Raw genomic sequence first — 17,920 nt, 5'->3', positions numbered from 1 at the left:
GAGTTGAGAGAGGGGATTTGATGGAGGGAATACCGCAGCAGCAGCAGCAGCAGCAGCAGCAGCACCCAATTCCAAGGACGGTTGAGGAGGTCTTCAGCGATTTCAAGGGCCGTCGCGCCGGCCTCATCAAGGCCCTCACCACTGGTTTTCTCATTCCCCCCAATCTTTTCTAATTCTCCGGTTTTCCCCCCTTTTCGCGTGTTTTCCATTCTGCCCCTTTTGCCCCCCCCTCCATACGATGATGATGATGATGATGATGATGCATTCGTCCCGTGTCTATTTCTCTTTTGCAGACGTCGAAAAGTTCTACCAGCAGTGCGACCCCGGTAATGTTCCTTCCTCTATCTCTGCCTGCTGCCTGCTGCCTGCCTGCTGCTGCTGCTGCGTGTGTCTGGATATATTATTAGTGTGCATCAGTTGATTTCAGTGTCTCCATCCTTCCAAGTCCTCCTCCCGCATTGTTCAACCTCGTTCGTTTCCCTCTCCCTCCTTCCGCTTCCCAGCCGAAGCCGACTAGCTTTTTCCACCCCTCCCTGCTCGTCAATTGTGTTGTCATTCTCATCTTTTTACCCGCTACTTGTGACGACCTGATTTTGTTTTACTACCACATCGCTCCCCCACATCAACTAGTTAGCCCTCGAATCTTCTTCCTTCTTCTTTTTTTTTATCGTCCCGAATAATATGCCCCCTTTGTATTGACACGACACCCGGGTGATTTGGGGGAGATTCCTGGTTTGAAGAGTTGCATTTGTTTTTTTCCCTTTTTTTCCCCCTTTTTTCAACTGTCAGAGAAGGAGAATCTCTGCCTGTATGGATTTCCAAACGAGACCTGGGAAGTTAATTTGCCCGTGGAGGAGGTTCCCCCCGAGCTCCCTGAGCCTGCTTTGGGAATCAATTTTGCAAGGGATGGAATGCAAGAGAGGGACTGGTTGTCACTTGTCGCCGTGCACGGTGATTCGTGGTTACTTGCCGTGGCTTTCTATTTCGGTGCACGGTTTGGTTTTGGTAAAAACGAAAGGTGCGAAGAGCTATTCTCTTCAAGCAAAGCTTACTATTATAAAGCCTCTCTTTTTTATAGAATCAACTTCCATGTTCTTTTCCGCATATAACTTTGTTTTCTTTGTAACCTCTGAAATTATGATAGTTTTAGAATCTCATAGGCCCGCCTGAATATTGTTGCGTTAGTCGAGCCCAATGAATTGCTCATTCTTGGTTTTTCCCCCTACGCACAGCATGGCGTAGTTGTGAAAAAGAAACATATATACCAGTAGATGAACTCTCACGACAGTATATTCAAGACTTTTGGATGTTGACGGAGTCTCCCTATGAGGTTTCGCGTGCTTCATGGCCTGACAATTGATCAGAGATTAGGACTAGAATCAGACAAGATTGCTTTTTTTGTGTAGTGGACTGTACTCCTGAGTGGTATCTGTAATCATTAAGGTTAGAGTTTTCATAAAAGATAATTGCCATTAGTCCTTAAAATTAATTTCTTAAGTTTCATTACGAGGGTTTTCCAAGATCTTAGTCCAAGAAATGAATCGTGTAAATTTTAAGTGAAAGAACTGCTGAGAGCTAAATAACTATCCGCAACATGTAGGATCATGTGATCCAGTTACAAAGATGCAATGTACGGACATAAATATTTTGTTCAAATTAATGAACTTTCTTTCTTTTATCCTTATTTTGAATGACAATAACTCAACCGACTCTTATTTTGACCCTAGTTTCTTGGGGATAGAGAAATAACTTGTTTTGTGATGTATTTGTGAAGTCCCATCTTGCTCGGTAATGTTAGTTACTCCTTTTGGGTCTTATGGCTGCCGTGAGTTAAGTCTGCTGTTACTAATATCACCAGAACCATGAGCAGTCACGTTCAAAACCACAGGGATTTTCATCCCTAAGATTGATATTAACAGGCTTTTCAGAAGGGAGAGATTAGTTGGAGCCAAAATATCTGAACAAGTATGGGATGGGAAGATGGGACTTTTCAAAGAACAGATAATGGTAAAAAGAGGGTGAAATAGACTCCCGCCAATCTACTTGTAGTTTTGAGCATATACATGGGCGAAACATGTTTGGACGTCAAAGGATGTTAGGTCCATATTTTGCTGAGGCAGTGTCAAAGACAAGGAGCATTGCCCCGTCTTAGTTCGCGATTAGGATCTTATAAAAGTTGTCGACATAGAAGCAAGTTGTACTTTATGTCATTCACAAAATTAGATTCCCATTCATCTGTAATGTGAAAAAGTCACTTCTGAAACTTTTATAGTGGTTTTCCTGTTTTTTCCTGCTCTTCCTTTTGAATAATCTATTTGAAGTTCTTCAGTTTGTGTATAGCATTCTATTCTGTTTTGTGGCTATCAGTGTTTAAGAGTTTCTCAAGGTCATGAAGGCATTGACCGATTGTTCATCTAGTATCCACAATATGTTGCATTTCACCATGAATAATTCGATTATTTTAGAGGTTTTGTTTACTGTCTGACTTTCCTCTTACCCCTTATTCTTGTATCAGTTTTAGACTCCTCCCTAGGCTGGCTTATTTCTTGTGGTGTTAGAGCTAAGGATTGGAACCTGGCAAAGTCTTTTTCTCCTTTTGGACAATCTAAGGGATTGAAGAGAGTCAAAGACTGGTTGACTTTAAGCTTTCTAAGAAATCTCAGAACAGTTCAGGTTGTCTTTTCAATTGGATAAGAGAGTGGATCTTAACATTAAAACAACTGTATGGTACCATGTAAGGACTGAAAGTATGTTTTAGGATGTGATAGGCCCATAGACATCATGATAGATTGATGGAAAGATCAAAACTTTGATATCTTTTAGCCAAAATAAAATGGATTACATCAGACAGTGTGTGCTATGTGTTAGTGGAGGTAGTTCTTCTGATTTGCAAAAATGCAATTTTTCAGGTATCACTTTCTATATCTCTCAGTCAGTTATTTTAGTCTAGATGCGTAGTGCGTTTTGTGGCCTGTTGCAATTTATGAGCTGATGGTGTTTAGGTATGTATATGGTATGAATGAAAGCTTGAGAAGCAACTTGATAAAAATCATGCTTATGTCAATAAGAACTGTCTGCAAGGATTAGTTTGCGTTTTGCATTTTGCAAGCGACAGAATGAGTAGATAAGGATAATATGATTTTTCTCTGTTTCTTTTCTTTAGTTGAACTTCTGATATTACTGGATCTTCTCGACACCTTCATAACGCTAGGGAGGGGCATGTGTTTAATCTTCTTCCTTGTTCTGCTTTAATCTTTTTGTGCCATTGCTGTCATGTTAATGGGGTTGGACATTACAGAAGACCTTGTTTAGCTATGTAGAATATGCAATGATGATGCAATGTATCTCTGTGAGGATCCTACCAGGCTTCTTGATGCAATGGAACATAGCACTCTTTTAATTTAGTGGAGATTGCACTTTGTTTCATGTCCTCTTTTTTATGTTTGTGTTGGTATTGTCTGTCATTTCTCCTCAATGCTAAGATAGCTCAAATAAAGACTATTGTGATGATAATCTAGGTTTTCTGAGGAACTAGCTAAAACATATCAAGTCATGTCATTTTCAACTTTTCTTTTATTCATGTTGTTTTGAGTTCTTCTGTTGTGCCTGTTGGTGGTGATCAGAATGTTACTCAATAGACAATCACTCTGTATATCTTGGATATTTAGTGCAGGCTGACATTGCAGTTCCTTATTACCATTTCTTTTTTTTTTCCTTGCTGTATAGCTTTCTTTTAAACTGTTGTTTTCCTCTATTGCTTGAAGATGGATCTAGATTTAGAAGGTTGGAAACTTTCCGTGGTGGTGGTAATTGCTAGATCAGTTATTGATTGCAAAGAACTGTAGCGTTGACCCTTCTTTTGGATTGCAGCATCCGATGAAGCAGATTCTGAGAACTTTGTTACGCATTTCATGCTAATAGGTGGGGATAGAAGTGTGCTTTTATCAAACTCGGGACTGTCACCTGGGAGGTTACTTGTGGCAGTCTTGGCTGTCCTCTAGTCTCAATTTTTCCTACGCAGATTTTGGTCCCTTGGTTTCTTGGTAGGGTGGGTTACCCATCGTTATCCCGCCACGCCTATTCTAAATTCATGAGAAATCTAAAGTTGCAGTTACTGCTGATACAATAATTTCTTTGAGTGACGCTTTCCTATTTTACTGTTTTGCAAACGTATAGAATGAACTAGCTGAGGTAATCAGTGGCAGTTTGAGTTAAAAAAAAGCAGTACTTCTCCAGGCAAGATCCTACCATTGTCCACCTTAGATCCTTCATAATATCCCTTATTGGTCGACTTGGATAAATTCCCCACGTTTATTGGTGAATGTGGATAGGAAGCATTTGCATAGAACATTGTAACGAGTCAAACGAAGGTGGAACAACTAGCTGTGTTCTGCATTTTAGAGCGCAGAAAATAGTTGATAACTTGCATTATAGTCGACATAGATTGTTCTGATTTTGGAGGGTCGGATTTTACAGAAAGAGGCTTTTCCAGATGATAAATGATCTCCCAACTATATTTGAAGTTGTGACGGGAAATGTTAAGCAATCAAAGGAACAATCTGCTAATCCAAACAGCAAAAGCAAATCTAGTACAAAGATGGTAAGAAGTTTCAGTTTTGACATGATATTATTTGCAGATGTACTTTTGCCCCCTTTAGTTTGCGCATAGTTATTCCTTGCTGATCATGCATGAATGTTGCTTTCAAACCTCTCCTTGCAGCCTGAGCCACAATCCAAGGGAGTGAAGATGTCTCCACCACCTAAACAAGAGGAGGAAAGTGGGGAAGAAGAAGAGGATGATGAGCAGGGTGCCACCTGTGGGGCATGTGGGGATAGTTATGCAAATGATGAATTCTGGATTTGTTGTGACATCTGCGAGAGATGGTTCCATGGAAAATGTGTAAAAATAACTCCAGCAAAGGCGGAGCATATAAAGCAGTACAAATGCCCCAGTTGCAGTAGTAAGAGGGCTAGGGTCTGAACCATGTTCAGAAATTGGACATAGATCAATCAAGAAGGCTAGACAAGATCAAGAAATTTCTCTTTGCAGTTTAATTTGGACACTGTAGTTGGGAACTGGTATCGCAACAATGGGACTTAAGCTACACTCTTCTTCTATCCAATTTTCTCAGGGATTATGTTTGAAGTCGTTGCTCACAATTAGAATGCCTTATATGTATATTACTATTTGTGCAGTCTCATTTGTTGCAAAAATTCTGTGCCTGAAGGCAATGTGCACCTTTAGTTGAGTGAAGGTTCTTCGTTGGGATGTAACAGAATGTTCAGTTGATTGAATAGAGTTACCCTTATAGTGGAACACTATGCTGACTTTCGAGTTGGGAACAGTCGTAAAATGAGGATGATGACTGCTCCATAACTCGCTTTAATTTTCAGATGCTGAATTCCAATTATTCCTGCTGAAATGGTCAGACTTCCGATGCACAGTGGGAAATTTATGGTGGATATTTTAGCTTCCATTTCAATGGATGGGTTCCACTGGACCTGCTGCCTTCAAAAGTAGGGGTTTCAATCTGCATACGAAATGCAGGTGACTGTATGGAAATCTACCAATAATCCTTGCAAGAACATTGGCCTTCCACGAAATGGTGGAATCTGCTGTTGTCCCGTACTATTATCTCCCTGCCCTCCAATTTAGAGATTGTTTTGATCGCAGTATGACAGTCCCAACATACTCTCATATTCTTCATCACCCTGATCGCTTCCCCAGCTTCACTAACAATAAGAGCAAAGCAAACGGCGAGCTTCTCGCTGTGAACCCCCACCATCTCTTCTCTGTCCTCTTCCACCACGTCCCTTAAAACACAGCTTCCATCCGCCACATATCCGCTCCTTTGCATCCTCCTCCTCAAGTCGGCCAACAGATGGTAGATCTCACTGCATCTTTCGTGCGATCTGTCCCCCGCAATGAACTTATGCACCTCGCCCTCATGCTCCACCCAGCTCCATCCAGTTGCCTTCATCACCCCGCTCTTCCGCATCATCTGCCTGACCCTATCAACATCATCCCACCTGCCTGCCTGTGCGTATATGTTCGACAACAAAACATAGTTCCCTGAATTGTTTGGCTCGATTTCGAAAAGCCCGTAAGCAGCCATCTCTGCCAAATCGGTCCTCCTGTGAATGCGGCAAGCATTCAAGAGTGACCCATACACTCCTGCATGTGGCTTCATCGGCATGATCTGAATCAATCTCTTTGCTTCCTCGAGCTCACCCGCACGACCTAACAAGTCGACCATGCACGCGTAGTGATTGTTTGATGGAGCTTTTATCGTTTCAAATAACCGACGACCTTCTTGTAGTAACCCCCCGTGGCTACATGCCGTCAGGATGCCTATGTAAGTTACGGGGTCTGGGTCAATGCCTTCCTCTTTCATCTTTGACATCAGTCCCAAGGCTTCCCTTCCATGACCATGGGCAGCCAAACCCGAGATCAAGGTGTTATAGGAAACCACGTCTTTCCTTTCCATTTCCTGGAAGATTCGCTGGGCATCTTTAATGCTCCCACATTTAGAGTACATGAAAATCAAGGAATTGTACCCTGAAGTGCTGAGCCTAATCTGATTTTTCTCGAGGAAAGCCACGGCCCAGTTGCCTATCTCCAGGGTGCCAAGATGCCCACACGCTGAAAAAATGCTTGCCATGGTGAATTCGTCAGGCTTCGGATGTTCACTCGTAAGTGTAACCATGTCTTTGAAGAGCCGGATTGCAAAAGCCGATTGGCCGTTTTGAGCATATCCAGCAATCATGGAGTTCCAGGAGACCACATCCTTATTCAGCATCCTATCAAAGAGTTCCCTAGCCGAGGCTAAATCTCCGGACCTCATATATGCCGAGATCATGGCATTGCATGTGACAGTGTTCTTGTGGAGGCCCAGATCATCAAAAATGCGTCTAGCAGCAGCCAAGCGTCCACATTTGGCGTACATGTCGAGGAGCGCTGTCTTGAGGAAGCAGTTGAAATCAATTCCCCTTACCTGATGAAGCAACCTGGCAAGCGAATCGGCAAGGGAAGGATCGCCACGTGCAGCGCAGGATGAAATGACAATGACCCAAGTCGTCCCGTTGGGTTGGAAGCCGGCACCAACCATGTCATGAAACAACCGGAGAGCCTCATCCTCGAACCCATTCTGAGAGTAGCCGGAGAGCATAGCGTTCCAAGAGACCACAGTCCGATCGGGCATCGCATCGAAGCAGCGCCTAGCACTCTTCAAGTCCCCAATCCGGGCATAACCAGTGACCGTGGCAGTCCAGGTGACGACATTGCGGCGGGGCATCGCATCGAAAAGAGCGCGAGCTTCCTGGAGGTGTCCCCACTTGAAGTAGGCGGAGAGGAGGGAGTTGGAATCGGGGAGAGCCCAGTGGGACAATTCGTCGAACAGGCGGCGGGCCAGGCGGAGGAGGCCAAGCTGGGCGTAAGAGTGGAGGAGGGCATTGCGGAGGTGGGGATGGGGGAGAAGGCCCAGCTTGAGGAGGTGGGCGTGGACGGGGATCGGAGATGGTGAGGATCGGATGAGGAGGAGGAAGCAGGCCCAGCTGCGGTCGTGGGCGGTGGACGATGAACTGGGCATGCAAACTGCTTCACCTGCCCGATGTCGCTTTTATCTTCTTCTGCAGCAGCCTCCAATCCAACTTTCTTCCCATTCATCTATCGATCATCACAACACGTTTTACTACTTTGCTTTTAAAACACTCTTTTGCTTAGCCGCCGATGGCCCAATAGAAATATTATCGCCATTCCCGCCTTTTCCCATTTAAGTCGCAAGTACGAGCGCGAGAAGTTTGCAATTTGAAAAAAAATCAATTGCACATCACGAACGACGGCAATCAAACGTCGGTCCAACCTTCTAATATAAAATAAAATAAAATAAAATAAAATCTCAGAGCCTAAAATCATGCATGATAAAGGTCTCGAAATCGAAGAAAAGGGTTATGGTAAATGATGATTTTTAAAACAAAGATCAATCCAACTAGGCTGTAAACCAACAACTACAACAACCGAAGCCCAGAACACGATCCTTTTTTTAAAAAACCATCATTCCATATTATTCAATCGATGTACCAACCTCAAAATGATGACGGGAGGGAATCCTTTAGTTTTTTTCCCACTGTGATTGGATTGGGAGCCAAAGAGTCGTCCCCAGCGGTGGATGGGTGCAGTTTTGATGGCTCGCAGCTGCAAGAGAAGAAGCCAAGAATTGCAAAATGTTGGTAATTGGCATGGAATCGCTCAAGTAAGTTGGAGGGTTTTACCACGTGGCTTTGCTATCGTCGACCGACTGCCTGTATTCCATTTGACTAAAAGTGAAATCACGTGCGAGAGAGAGAGAGAGAGAGAGAGAGAGAGAGAGAGAGAAGGAGCGTCGTCGAGTCTTGTCTTGGGTTGGGGGCCCATCTTCTCTTCTATTGCAAAATGTATTATTCATTCATTCATTCATTATTAAGGGGAGAGACGACATGCGAGCGAGAAGTGCATCGCATGATCGCCTTCGGACAATGCCTTGCCTTGTCCCGACGTGACACTTGGTTCCTCTCCTCTCCTTCCCTCCCCACCCAGGGACTCCTCCTTGCAAACGATTTTCTTACTTTTCTTAATATCAAAAAAGTTCATAAACACATTAATGAAAGGTGCTTCCTTTTTTCGACCCAAAAAGAAAAAAAGAAAGAAAGAAAGAAAGGTGCTTCCTTTGATGTTCAAGGATCACGAAAGTAAATTCTCTCCTAACTTTTCTAGATCTAAAATAATTTTATGTATTTTTCGAAATTAGTAAATAACACTGCAAGGTGAATCGGGCAAGTTTCGAATCTATTTGGGGATCTTTTGGGAAGTAAATCGACATTTTTGGGAGGAGGATCCCGACTTTCCCCGTCTCGAAATGATGGTTCGAAAGCAAGATCAATTTTCCCAAAAAGAGGAATGGGGCGCGCCAATTCGACCGAGCCCGCCCCAAATTAAACCCTAAAATTACTTCGGATGTTTGATTTCTTCCTTGCACTTACAATTCCCTCTGCCATCCCATTCATTTCTCGACTCGCAGTTATTCCCGATGCCCAGCCGTAGAATCTGAATAAATTAACCACTGTTGCGGTTGCTGTAGTAAGCGTGGTAGTAGTAGTAGTGGTAGAAGTAGTAGTAGTAGGGGGGGTAGTATCAGTGGTAGTCAAAGTAATAACGGGATCGGATCTATTCCTCCTCCTCCTCCTCCTTCCTCCTCCTTCGGCTGTCTGGCTGTCTGTCTGTCTGGCTGTCGAGCAGAGTAGTCGAGCGGGTGAAAATGGCGGCCCCAATGCTCATTGGGCATTTTGGATCCTGACTGACCCATTTTCCAAAACTCTTAGATTTGGACTCTCGATGATGTCGGCTTCTTCCGGAATGAGGGGGAAGAATGGCGATCCCACACCCAGCAAGCTGCACCTGAAGCGGGAGCTAACCCAAATCCGCAAGGCTTCCCGCTTGTTGCGGGATCCCGGAACCACCTCCTCCTGCAAGTCGCCGCCTCTCTCCGCCCTCCGTCCCCTTCCCGGCACATTCATCGCCGACCCCAAGAGCCCCCCCGTCTTCTTGTATAACTGGAAGTCCCCCAACTCCCCCAATGCCCTCAGATCTTCCTCCCCCTCCTCCCCCTCCTCCTCCTCCTCCTCTCCCAACAGTCAAGACGACGGCTTGAGCGATGCCCGCAATGCTGTCTACTCCAAGGCCGGTGGCAGCGACAACCCTCGCCCCTCCCATGATTTCCGCCGCCGAGATGCCCATCTTGTCCCGCGGGTTGGCCCCGCTCCCTCTTCTGCCTTCAAGAAGCGGAGTAAGAAACCCGATGCTCATGCCCTTCTCCTCCCTAGATATCCTCCCAAGGACCTCCATCTCCCCAGGAATTCCGCCCATTCCATATCCTTTCGCAATGGTCACCCTCCACTGCCGCTGGTCCCGGACGGCTCCGTCGACCCATCTGACGATACGGACGATTACAGTCGCTCCGAGGATTTGAAGCGGATCCCTGGAGCTTCCCCATTGCTTTTAAAATTGAAGCACCGCAATAATTGGTCCCGCTCCTCCTCCATATTGCTCAGGAGCATTAGGAAGGAGGACTCTTCCTACACCTACAGCACCCCTGCTCTCTCCACTAGCTCCTATTATAGGCACGCCAATCGGAATCCAAGCACAGTGGGGTCTTGGGATGGTACCACCACTTCTGTGAACGATGGTGATGACGAGGTGGACGATCCTTTGGATTTGCCTGGAGGGCAGGGATGTGGGATTCCTTGCTACTGGTCCAAAAGGACGCCCAAGCACAGGCGCATGTGTGGCAGTTGTTACTCTCCTTCCCTCTCCGACACCATAAGGAGGAAAGGCAGTAGTATTCTCTGTGGCAGTCAATCAGTGTACAGTGGACGCCGCCCATCGCCTTCGGGGTCAAAGAAGCGAAGAATTGCGTCTAAGAGTGCTCAAGGTGTTCTCCCATTGCTCACGAACGATACTGATGCCAGAGGAGGATCGTCGGTTGGAACGGGGCACAGCGATGATGAGCTCTCCACAAACTTTGGGGAGCTCGATTTGGAGGCATTGAGTAGATTGGATGGAAGGCGGTGGTCTAATTGTAGGGATCAAGATGGGTTGGAGGCTGTTGCTCCCACCAGTGGCCAAGGAGAGGAAGATGCTATGGTGGATAACATCAGAAGCTTGAGTCAGAAGTATAAGCCCATGTTCTTTGATGAGATAATTGGGCAAAACATTGTGGTTCAATCGCTCGTCAATGCTATTTCGAGGGGAAGGGTTGCTCCTGTCTATTTCTTCCAAGGACCTCGAGGGACTGGAAAAACTTGCACAGCCAGGATTTTTGCTGCTGCTCTGAATTGTCAGGCTACCAAAGAAGCCAAGCCATGTGGATGCTGCAAAGAGTGCTCCGACTTCATTTCTGGAAAGAGCAGAGATCTTTGTGAGGTCGATGGCACCAATAAGAAACAAATCGATAAAGTCAGGCATCTGCTAAAAAACTTGTCAGTTCGGCCACCAGTGCATTCGCGGTCCAAAGTTTTTATCATTGATGAATGTCATCTGTTGCCCTCTAAGGTATGGCTGGCTTTTCTCAAATTTGTTGAGGAACCACCACGTCGAGTCGTTTTCATTTTTGTTACAACCGACCTAGACAGTGTGCCCCGTTCCATGCAATCTCGCTGTCAGAAGTACCTTTTCAACAAAATCAAAGATAGTGACATTGTGTTGCGACTACGCAATATTTCTGCGAGCGAGAATCTGGATGTCGAATTGGATGCGTTGGATTTGATTGCTCTGAATGCAGATGGTTCGCTTCGAGATGCCGAAACTATGTTAGATCAATTGAGTTTGTTGGGTAAAAGAATCACGACATCGCTTGTGAACGAACTTGTAAGTTCCATATCAAATTCTTTATCGACATTTCTTGTTCCTCTATGAGTTTTAGTTTCATTTCCTTCCCCTCTACGTGGGACAAATTTTTTACTCCTTTAGGTGTTTACCGATAAAATTGACTAACAAAATTTATGTCTTTCTATAGGTTGGAGTTGTTTCAGACGAGAGGTTACTTGATCTATTAGAGCTAGCCATGTCGTCGAACACTGCAGAAACGGTGAAAAGAGCCAGGGAGTACATGGACTCTGGGGTAGATCCATTGGTTTTAATGTCACAGCTGGCCAGTCTTATTATGGATATCATAGCTGGAACATACAAGATGGTCGATTCCGACTATAACGAGTCACTTTTTGGTGCTCGAACCTGTGAGTACAGAATATAGTCTCTTTGAATTCATGAATTGTTGCTGAGATAATGTTATTTGATGCTAATCAAAATGGCACCGTGGAATTGTCGTCTTAGTTTTATGCTACTGAGAATAATCTTTGTTTGAATCTTGTTTTGTGTTTTTCCTTCTTATGTGATTCTACTTGAAAATGATACTTTTATTCTACTTGATTTTATGTAAATTGATGACCCAGTATGCTGGGTATAGGTTAGAATTAGCAAGATGGATTCTATTTGCTTATTTTTTCTTCGATAGCCCTAATGCACTCGACAAGTGTTGTCTATATTGATAAAAGCCCGGGCTGTACTACAAAAGTGCCTAAAAGCATGGGACCGCTGCAAGCCATGGTTGGTAGATACCGATTTTCTGAAATCAATTGAAGAGTGGATTATCGATACGTAAGCCTTTTCTATCGACTTGGTAAAAACAAATTTTCATTGAAGTGGCACCAAGCCGCTGCTGACCCCTACACAAAAATCATTTGTAAGGCCTCGAGGCATTGGCTTCTTTTCTTTTGTTAATTGATATCAAGCCATTGGCTTGCCCTTGTTGTGACTGTTGCAGTTTAGCTGCATATCATATGGTTTTGAACTATTATTAGAAGCTGAGGCTATTTAGTATGTTGCCACCTTTAGGTCTCTCCTTTAGCTTTGGTCAAAGTTTATGCCAAGTTCCTTGTTGCTTGCTAGAAAGTGCATTAACTTTGAAAACTAAAATGACTGCATTGTCTTTAAGCCACAATAATTTCCTCAACCATGTTTTTATTAAGATGGGTGTGCCTGGGGCTTTTGAGCACCCCACTAAACCTCGCTAGGTGTGGCAGTCCCTTCTTGCCACACAAATCGGTAATCACCGGAGACACACATGGTTAGGCTCCTATGGTGGCCCCACGAGGCCGTGCAAGGTTGATGATTTGAACCCAGACCTCAAGCGAGTTAGGGTTTGAACACGCTGCCACTTCAGCAGCCCTTGTGCTCAATTCCTCATCCATGCTATTTACCCCCTTGGTTAGCTCCTCGGCCTTCTATAACATAGCTTATTTTAAAGTGCTTGTGGATAAGCACTTAGGAGTTATTTCATTTCTCCCCCTAGTTTTCTATGCTTTGTTTTCTTGCCTGCAATTACGATAATTTTAATTCACTTCATGGTGTGCAATAAATTCCTGCTTTACCAAGTTCACTGGGGATAAAACTGGATAGTGTTAGATGCTGCAAGCACGGTTGACCCTCATCTATCTGTAGCATTTATGATTGTTGAATTTCTGAGTCAGGCATTGATGCTATGATGTCGTACTTCTGGGAAAGCGGAACAATTTTATACTTCTTTGCGTTTTTCCCTTCAGAAGAGGTTGATTAATTCTGTGATACCATGTCACTGTTACATATAGCAAATTTGCACCTGCATGTGCTTTTGAATGTCGTAGGGCATGTGACCTCCTATAAGTGTGTAGATTTCCATAGCTACAACATTAATAACTATATGTTTTTTGGCTTATGTACAGTAAGTGAATCTGAATTAGAGAGATTAAAGCATGCTTTGAAGCTTCTCTCAGAGGCAGAGAAACAGTTAAGAGTTTCGAGTGAACGGTCAACTTGGTTTACGGCGACATTATTGCAACTTGGTTCTGTGCCTTCACTAGAAGCTTTGCATTCTAGCAGCAGTCAGAAGCAAAGTTCTAGGACAACCGAAGATCCATCAAGTGCTTCTAGAGGATACAATTCTTACAAGCGAAAATCAGATTCTAAATACGCACCCCGTGAATCTGCCTCTCCTGTGTCTTTGCTTGAAGAAGCACATTCAACTCCCTGTCATCAGGGGACTGTATTGTCACTTATCAAGGATCATACTTTCAGAACCAGGGGCACACATGGTGGGGGGCTCGGAGGCACAATGTTCAAAACAACTAGCCTGGAAAAGTTGAACGACATATGGACACGTTGCATAGAGAGGTGCCATTCAAAGACACTCAGACAGTTGCTGCATGCCCATGGCAAGCTTATATCTATCTCAGAAACTGAAGGTAAGGCAATGAACTTCCATGTTCGTCATCCACCCCATGCAATTATCTGCAGGTGTACCACAATCTTGTTAGACTAAACTTTAATGATTAGCGGTTTGTTTAATTGTATTCTTTTGAAATTTAAATTTGGAAAAAGAGTTGCAAACTTGGTTAAGGAGCAGTTGAAGATATTTGATGCAAAGGATTTTGATTGTCGAGTATCAACCGTTGATGTTCTACCCATGCTGGTTATATTTGACAGTTTTTCTGAAACAGTAGGATCTCATGAAGACGCAAGGACAGCCTCATCATTTCAAAGTCTACCCTGTCCTAGTCAGCCAAATTTTGAACCAGGAATTGCTTTATTACTACTAGGATGGCCTACATAAATCACTCGTTAGTTCATTGGCTGACATGTAACAAAATAATGGATAACATGTCAGTAGCCTGGTGTTGCCTTGCCTAATGCTCTCTATTGTGTCTATAACATTGGAAAAGAATCTTTCATACATCTGGACATTGATTTGCTTGTGGGACCATGCGCAACCATAGTTTGTATTCCCCCAATTTCATTGTAGCTTCTTCTACAATTGTTAGCTTGCCTTTTGAGGATTGTGAAGTACTTTGTTCAAGTTGAACTTTTACGTAAATCTAAAGAAAGATCATTTGTAATTGCCACACTCACCACTGTTGACCTAAACTGGTCAGACAGATGTCCATTGCACTTCTGTCTTGTTATTTTGATGCTTCACTTAGCTGATCAGAGGAGAAATAACTAATCAGGGGGAAAAATATCACCACCAGACTTGTCTTCTCTTATGGTGTCATTTTCATGCTGTTAAATTAAATTTGGTAAGAGCCAGGTACCTTCTAATTTGTTGGGCATGATGGATGCCTATTGTACCCTCTGATCATCATATTTAACGTGTTCACTTCATGTGTTTTTATTGGTTGACAATGTAGACCGTGCTTTCTTTGTTTGCTTCTGTTTTCCTAATGTAATCTCACTGTGGTTGCAGGAGTTCTTGTTGTATATGTAGCTTTTGCAGATAAAGATGTTAAATTGAGAGTGGAAAGGTTCGTGAGCAGTATTACAAACTCCATAGAAATAGTTTTGAGACGAAACGTAGAGGTTAGACTGATCCTCCTCCCGAATGGTGAGGATCTGATGAAGTATGGCAATCCAGGGGATTCACCAGTTCTGAGTCAAATGGGAACAGATATGGACACTCAAAGAGAAAGGAAAGCATTTGTTGAAGGTTATGCTGACCAGGCATCATGTCAAGAGTTACCCAAAGTGTCCCAGATAGCCCTTAACAATTTAGATGACAAGTTAAAAGGGGGATTGCATGAGGATTCTAAGGACTGTCAGTTGGTGGATGGGATCAAATGTTCATCAGAGTTAATGGTTGAAGAGAATAATGGTACAAATGAAAAGAGGCAGGAGGTCCCAATGCAGAGAATAGAGTCCATTATCAGAGAGCAGAGGTTAGAAACTGCCTGGTTGCAAACTGCGGATAAAGGAACCCCTGGCTCATTAATTTGTTGCAGACCTGAGAAGAATCAGGTCTTACCTCAAGATGGCATCTATGATCAACATAAGTTGGAATCAGTCAATTCTACAGATTTTTCTTCTCAGCATTGGGAGGGTGAACTGAATCATGAACTCAAAGTTTTGAAGATTGCTGATGGAAGGGGCTTGCAGAAGGACCAAGTTAATAAAAGTCACTATCCCATGTCCCCATGTTTGTTGCATGATAGCAGCTTCATGGCAAATTTCAACAAGGAGAGCCTGTAAGTTGATTTTCTTTTTTCTTTTTTCAGTTACCAGGGAGCATAGAAAACAAAATAAAATGTTTCACAAAACATGCGAAAGAAATTCCCACACAATCTGCAAGAACGATGTTATCTAGATGTGCAAGTCGATTTTCTTATTAATTAGCTTCTCATAATTCTCTTTACGATTTGCTCCTGCTATATGAAGCTAGTAATTCTCTATACTTTGGGGCAAAAATCAGCTCTTTAAATAAGTTCTGTTGACTATGTCTCCTTCAGAAGGTTAACTGAAGTTATACCTTCTGATGTTAGTCTTCTCAAATCAAGAAACTTAAGATTAGTTTGTTCAAGCCTTTATGGGACTTCTGGTTTTTTCTTCAAACGCAAAATTCATAAAAGGGATTTCCTGATAATTAGAAAGATGCTAAATTGTGCCGAAATGTTTACAGACAACTTGCACCATTGACCTTGTATACTGTTTCTGATTCTTCAATAATTGAAGTTGTTTTTTGAATTCGAGTACATTTAGTTAAGTTATAGTTATCTCCCAAACGTTTGTTGATGATCACCTGCTGATAAAGGGGAGAAACAAGATCTGCCTTCCGTATATGCATGCTCCTGGCTAGGATCCACGCTTCTACCTACTTCGCATGATTACTGTTACCATTGGCAATTCCAATGCATGAATAGTCTGATGTTTGGTTCCTTAAATATCGTCAATAAACTTTAAAAGATATACAGGGGTGAAAAAGAAAAAAGCTTTAGAAGACAGCAAATGTTAAAGGGTGCCCCACAGGCACTTGTAAAGCCTTATTGAATGTGCTTTAGAAATTAAAAATTTACTATTTGAAGTAAGTGATTTATCTGAATGTGTAATTCTTTCATTTTCAGAGTGTCTTGGACAGTGTTATTTCATTTTCATAGTGCTCTAGGGGCACTTATTAAGAAGAACGTCAGAAGATAGCCACCTAATTGTCTTGTGAATAACTTAAAGGATCACAAGTATCATTAACCACATTGTTTAACTTATTACTAGAGCGAGGAGGTTTACAGAATGCTCGTGTCTGAATTAAGGCATACTTAACATGGTGCGCTGCTGATTTTGCTATGCTTTCAGTTCACACTAGATCTGAACTTACACATGTTTACTCAACATGGTGCACTGCTGATTTTGCTATGCTTTCAGTTCACACTAGATCTGAACTTACACATGTTTTCTAAATGCTGGCATTTCTTTAGGGTTTATGAGTCTGGTTCAGGAAATGAAGGTTGTGGCAGGATGTTATGCTGGAATTACACTAGATCTCAGAGAAGGGGAAAGGTGAGCTCTTGGATTTATTTATATGCTTGCATACAGACGGTGTTTGCAATACTCTGATGATGCGTACTCTATAACATTATGCAGCTCAAAAGGACTGTCATGCGCTCGCGCAGAAATGGAGGTTTCTCATTCTTCAGTGCATGCGTGAAGGCAAATTCGGAAAGCAAATTAAGAAGACCAAATGATGAGTAGCATCACATTTAAGTTGCCTTTTTTTTCCTTTTCCCGTGGTATCATTTGTGTATTTAGGTCCTCAATTGCCGTTTTTTAAATGTGGATATTGTTTTAAAAGTCAGGCCATTTTTGCTTCAATAGAAGATTATTTGAAGCTCACTGCGAGTTACGGGAGAAACAATTAACAAAGATTTTGCTGAAGCCTCAATCTAATGAGAGTGCAGATTTTCCAAAAGGGAGCATAAGCATATAAGTCTACAAGATTGAAGTTTTTAACAGTAGGGTAGATCCGTCAAAATAGGTCACAAATTCATATCTATTTTTTTTGGTTGGATACAAATTCATATCTTAAATCATATAATGAAATGAGTTGTATATGGGCCACTTCAAGTTCGAAATATAAGTCAATATGGGCTTTAACGTAAGAAGCCCAAAACAAATGGGTTGAAAGTGGGTCTTCAACTCGTATTTTTTTTGGTCGAATGTCTTCAACCCATTTAATAATCCACTTACTAGCTCTTAGCTTTTAAGAGAACCTTGGTCTTCGTTGGCCTCGGATCGGTGGCCTTGTGGTTGTGGTCGCTCGCGCTAGGGTTGGCATTCTTAGTGTTGGCATCCTCGGTGTAGTCGAGGTCATTGGGGTCCTCGTCTTCGTTCTTGATGACGTCGTTGTGTCGACGAGAGAGTTGCGTTGCCTCCCACTTCCGCCTCTTCCACCGGTTGCTGAGTGTTCTTGCAAAGAATGCTAGTTCTTTCAATGTGCAGAAGTTGTCTCGCTCATTTTAATGGCGTTTGCCTTCACCATTTTGGTCGATTTCGCTGAGTATGTTGTTGTCCTTGTTGCAGTTGCTTCTATTA

General features: G+C 43.0%; 3 protein-coding genes across 6 annotated transcripts; 2 read left to right on the top strand and 1 right to left on the bottom strand.

Moving 5' to 3' along the window:
• Positions 1-5,317, top strand: LOC115679669 (PHD finger protein ALFIN-LIKE 7-like). The gene is made up of 5 exons (XM_030603325.2): positions 1-144; positions 294-326; positions 790-1,018; positions 4,477-4,600; positions 4,721-5,317. The coding sequence occupies exons 1-5, from the start codon at positions 21-23 to the stop codon at positions 4,979-4,981; spliced, it is 771 nt and encodes a 256-aa protein (XP_030459185.1). The 5' UTR covers positions 1-20; the 3' UTR covers positions 4,982-5,317.
• Positions 5,318-5,450: 133 nt separating this feature from the next.
• Positions 5,451-8,260, bottom strand: LOC115679668 (pentatricopeptide repeat-containing protein At1g14470-like). 3 transcript variants are annotated; one of them, XM_030603324.2, is made up of 2 exons: positions 8,085-8,260; positions 5,451-7,865 (listed from the first exon to the last, which is right to left on the bottom strand). In XM_030603324.2, the coding sequence occupies exon 2, from the start codon at positions 7,587-7,589 to the stop codon at positions 5,565-5,567; it is 2,025 nt and encodes a 674-aa protein (XP_030459184.1). In that variant the 5' UTR covers positions 7,590-7,865; positions 8,085-8,260; the 3' UTR covers positions 5,451-5,564. The 3 variants fall into 3 exon arrangements, with proteins under 3 accessions (XP_030459184.1, XP_056163275.1, XP_056163276.1); XM_056307300.1 differs by having other exon boundaries at positions 5,451-7,762; XM_056307301.1 differs by having other exon boundaries at positions 5,451-7,666.
• Positions 8,261-9,205: 945 nt separating this feature from the next.
• Positions 9,206-17,221, top strand: LOC115679616 (protein STICHEL). 2 transcript variants are annotated; one of them, XM_056307287.1, is made up of 7 exons: positions 9,206-11,086; positions 11,198-11,401; positions 11,550-11,769; positions 13,294-13,812; positions 14,811-15,585; positions 16,807-16,888; positions 16,973-17,221. In XM_056307287.1, exons 1-7 carry the CDS (start codon positions 9,371-9,373, stop codon positions 17,078-17,080), a joined length of 3,624 nt encoding a protein of 1,207 aa, XP_056163262.1. In that variant the 5' UTR covers positions 9,206-9,370; the 3' UTR covers positions 17,081-17,221. The 2 variants fall into 2 exon arrangements, with proteins under 2 accessions (XP_056163262.1, XP_030459096.2); XM_030603236.2 differs by having other exon boundaries at positions 9,207-11,401.
• The last annotated feature ends 699 nt before the right edge of the window (positions 17,222-17,920 follow it).

This window comes from Syzygium oleosum, unplaced genomic scaffold (genome assembly GCF_021117445.2).
Source record: "Syzygium oleosum isolate NSW1041296 unplaced genomic scaffold, Sole_v2.1 Sole_v2.52, whole genome shotgun sequence".
In the NCBI taxonomy this organism is placed as follows: Eukaryota; Viridiplantae; Streptophyta; class Magnoliopsida; order Myrtales; family Myrtaceae; genus Syzygium; species Syzygium oleosum.
The sequence above is the reverse complement of the archived record's forward strand: the minus strand, read 5'-3'. Positions and strand labels throughout refer to the sequence as shown.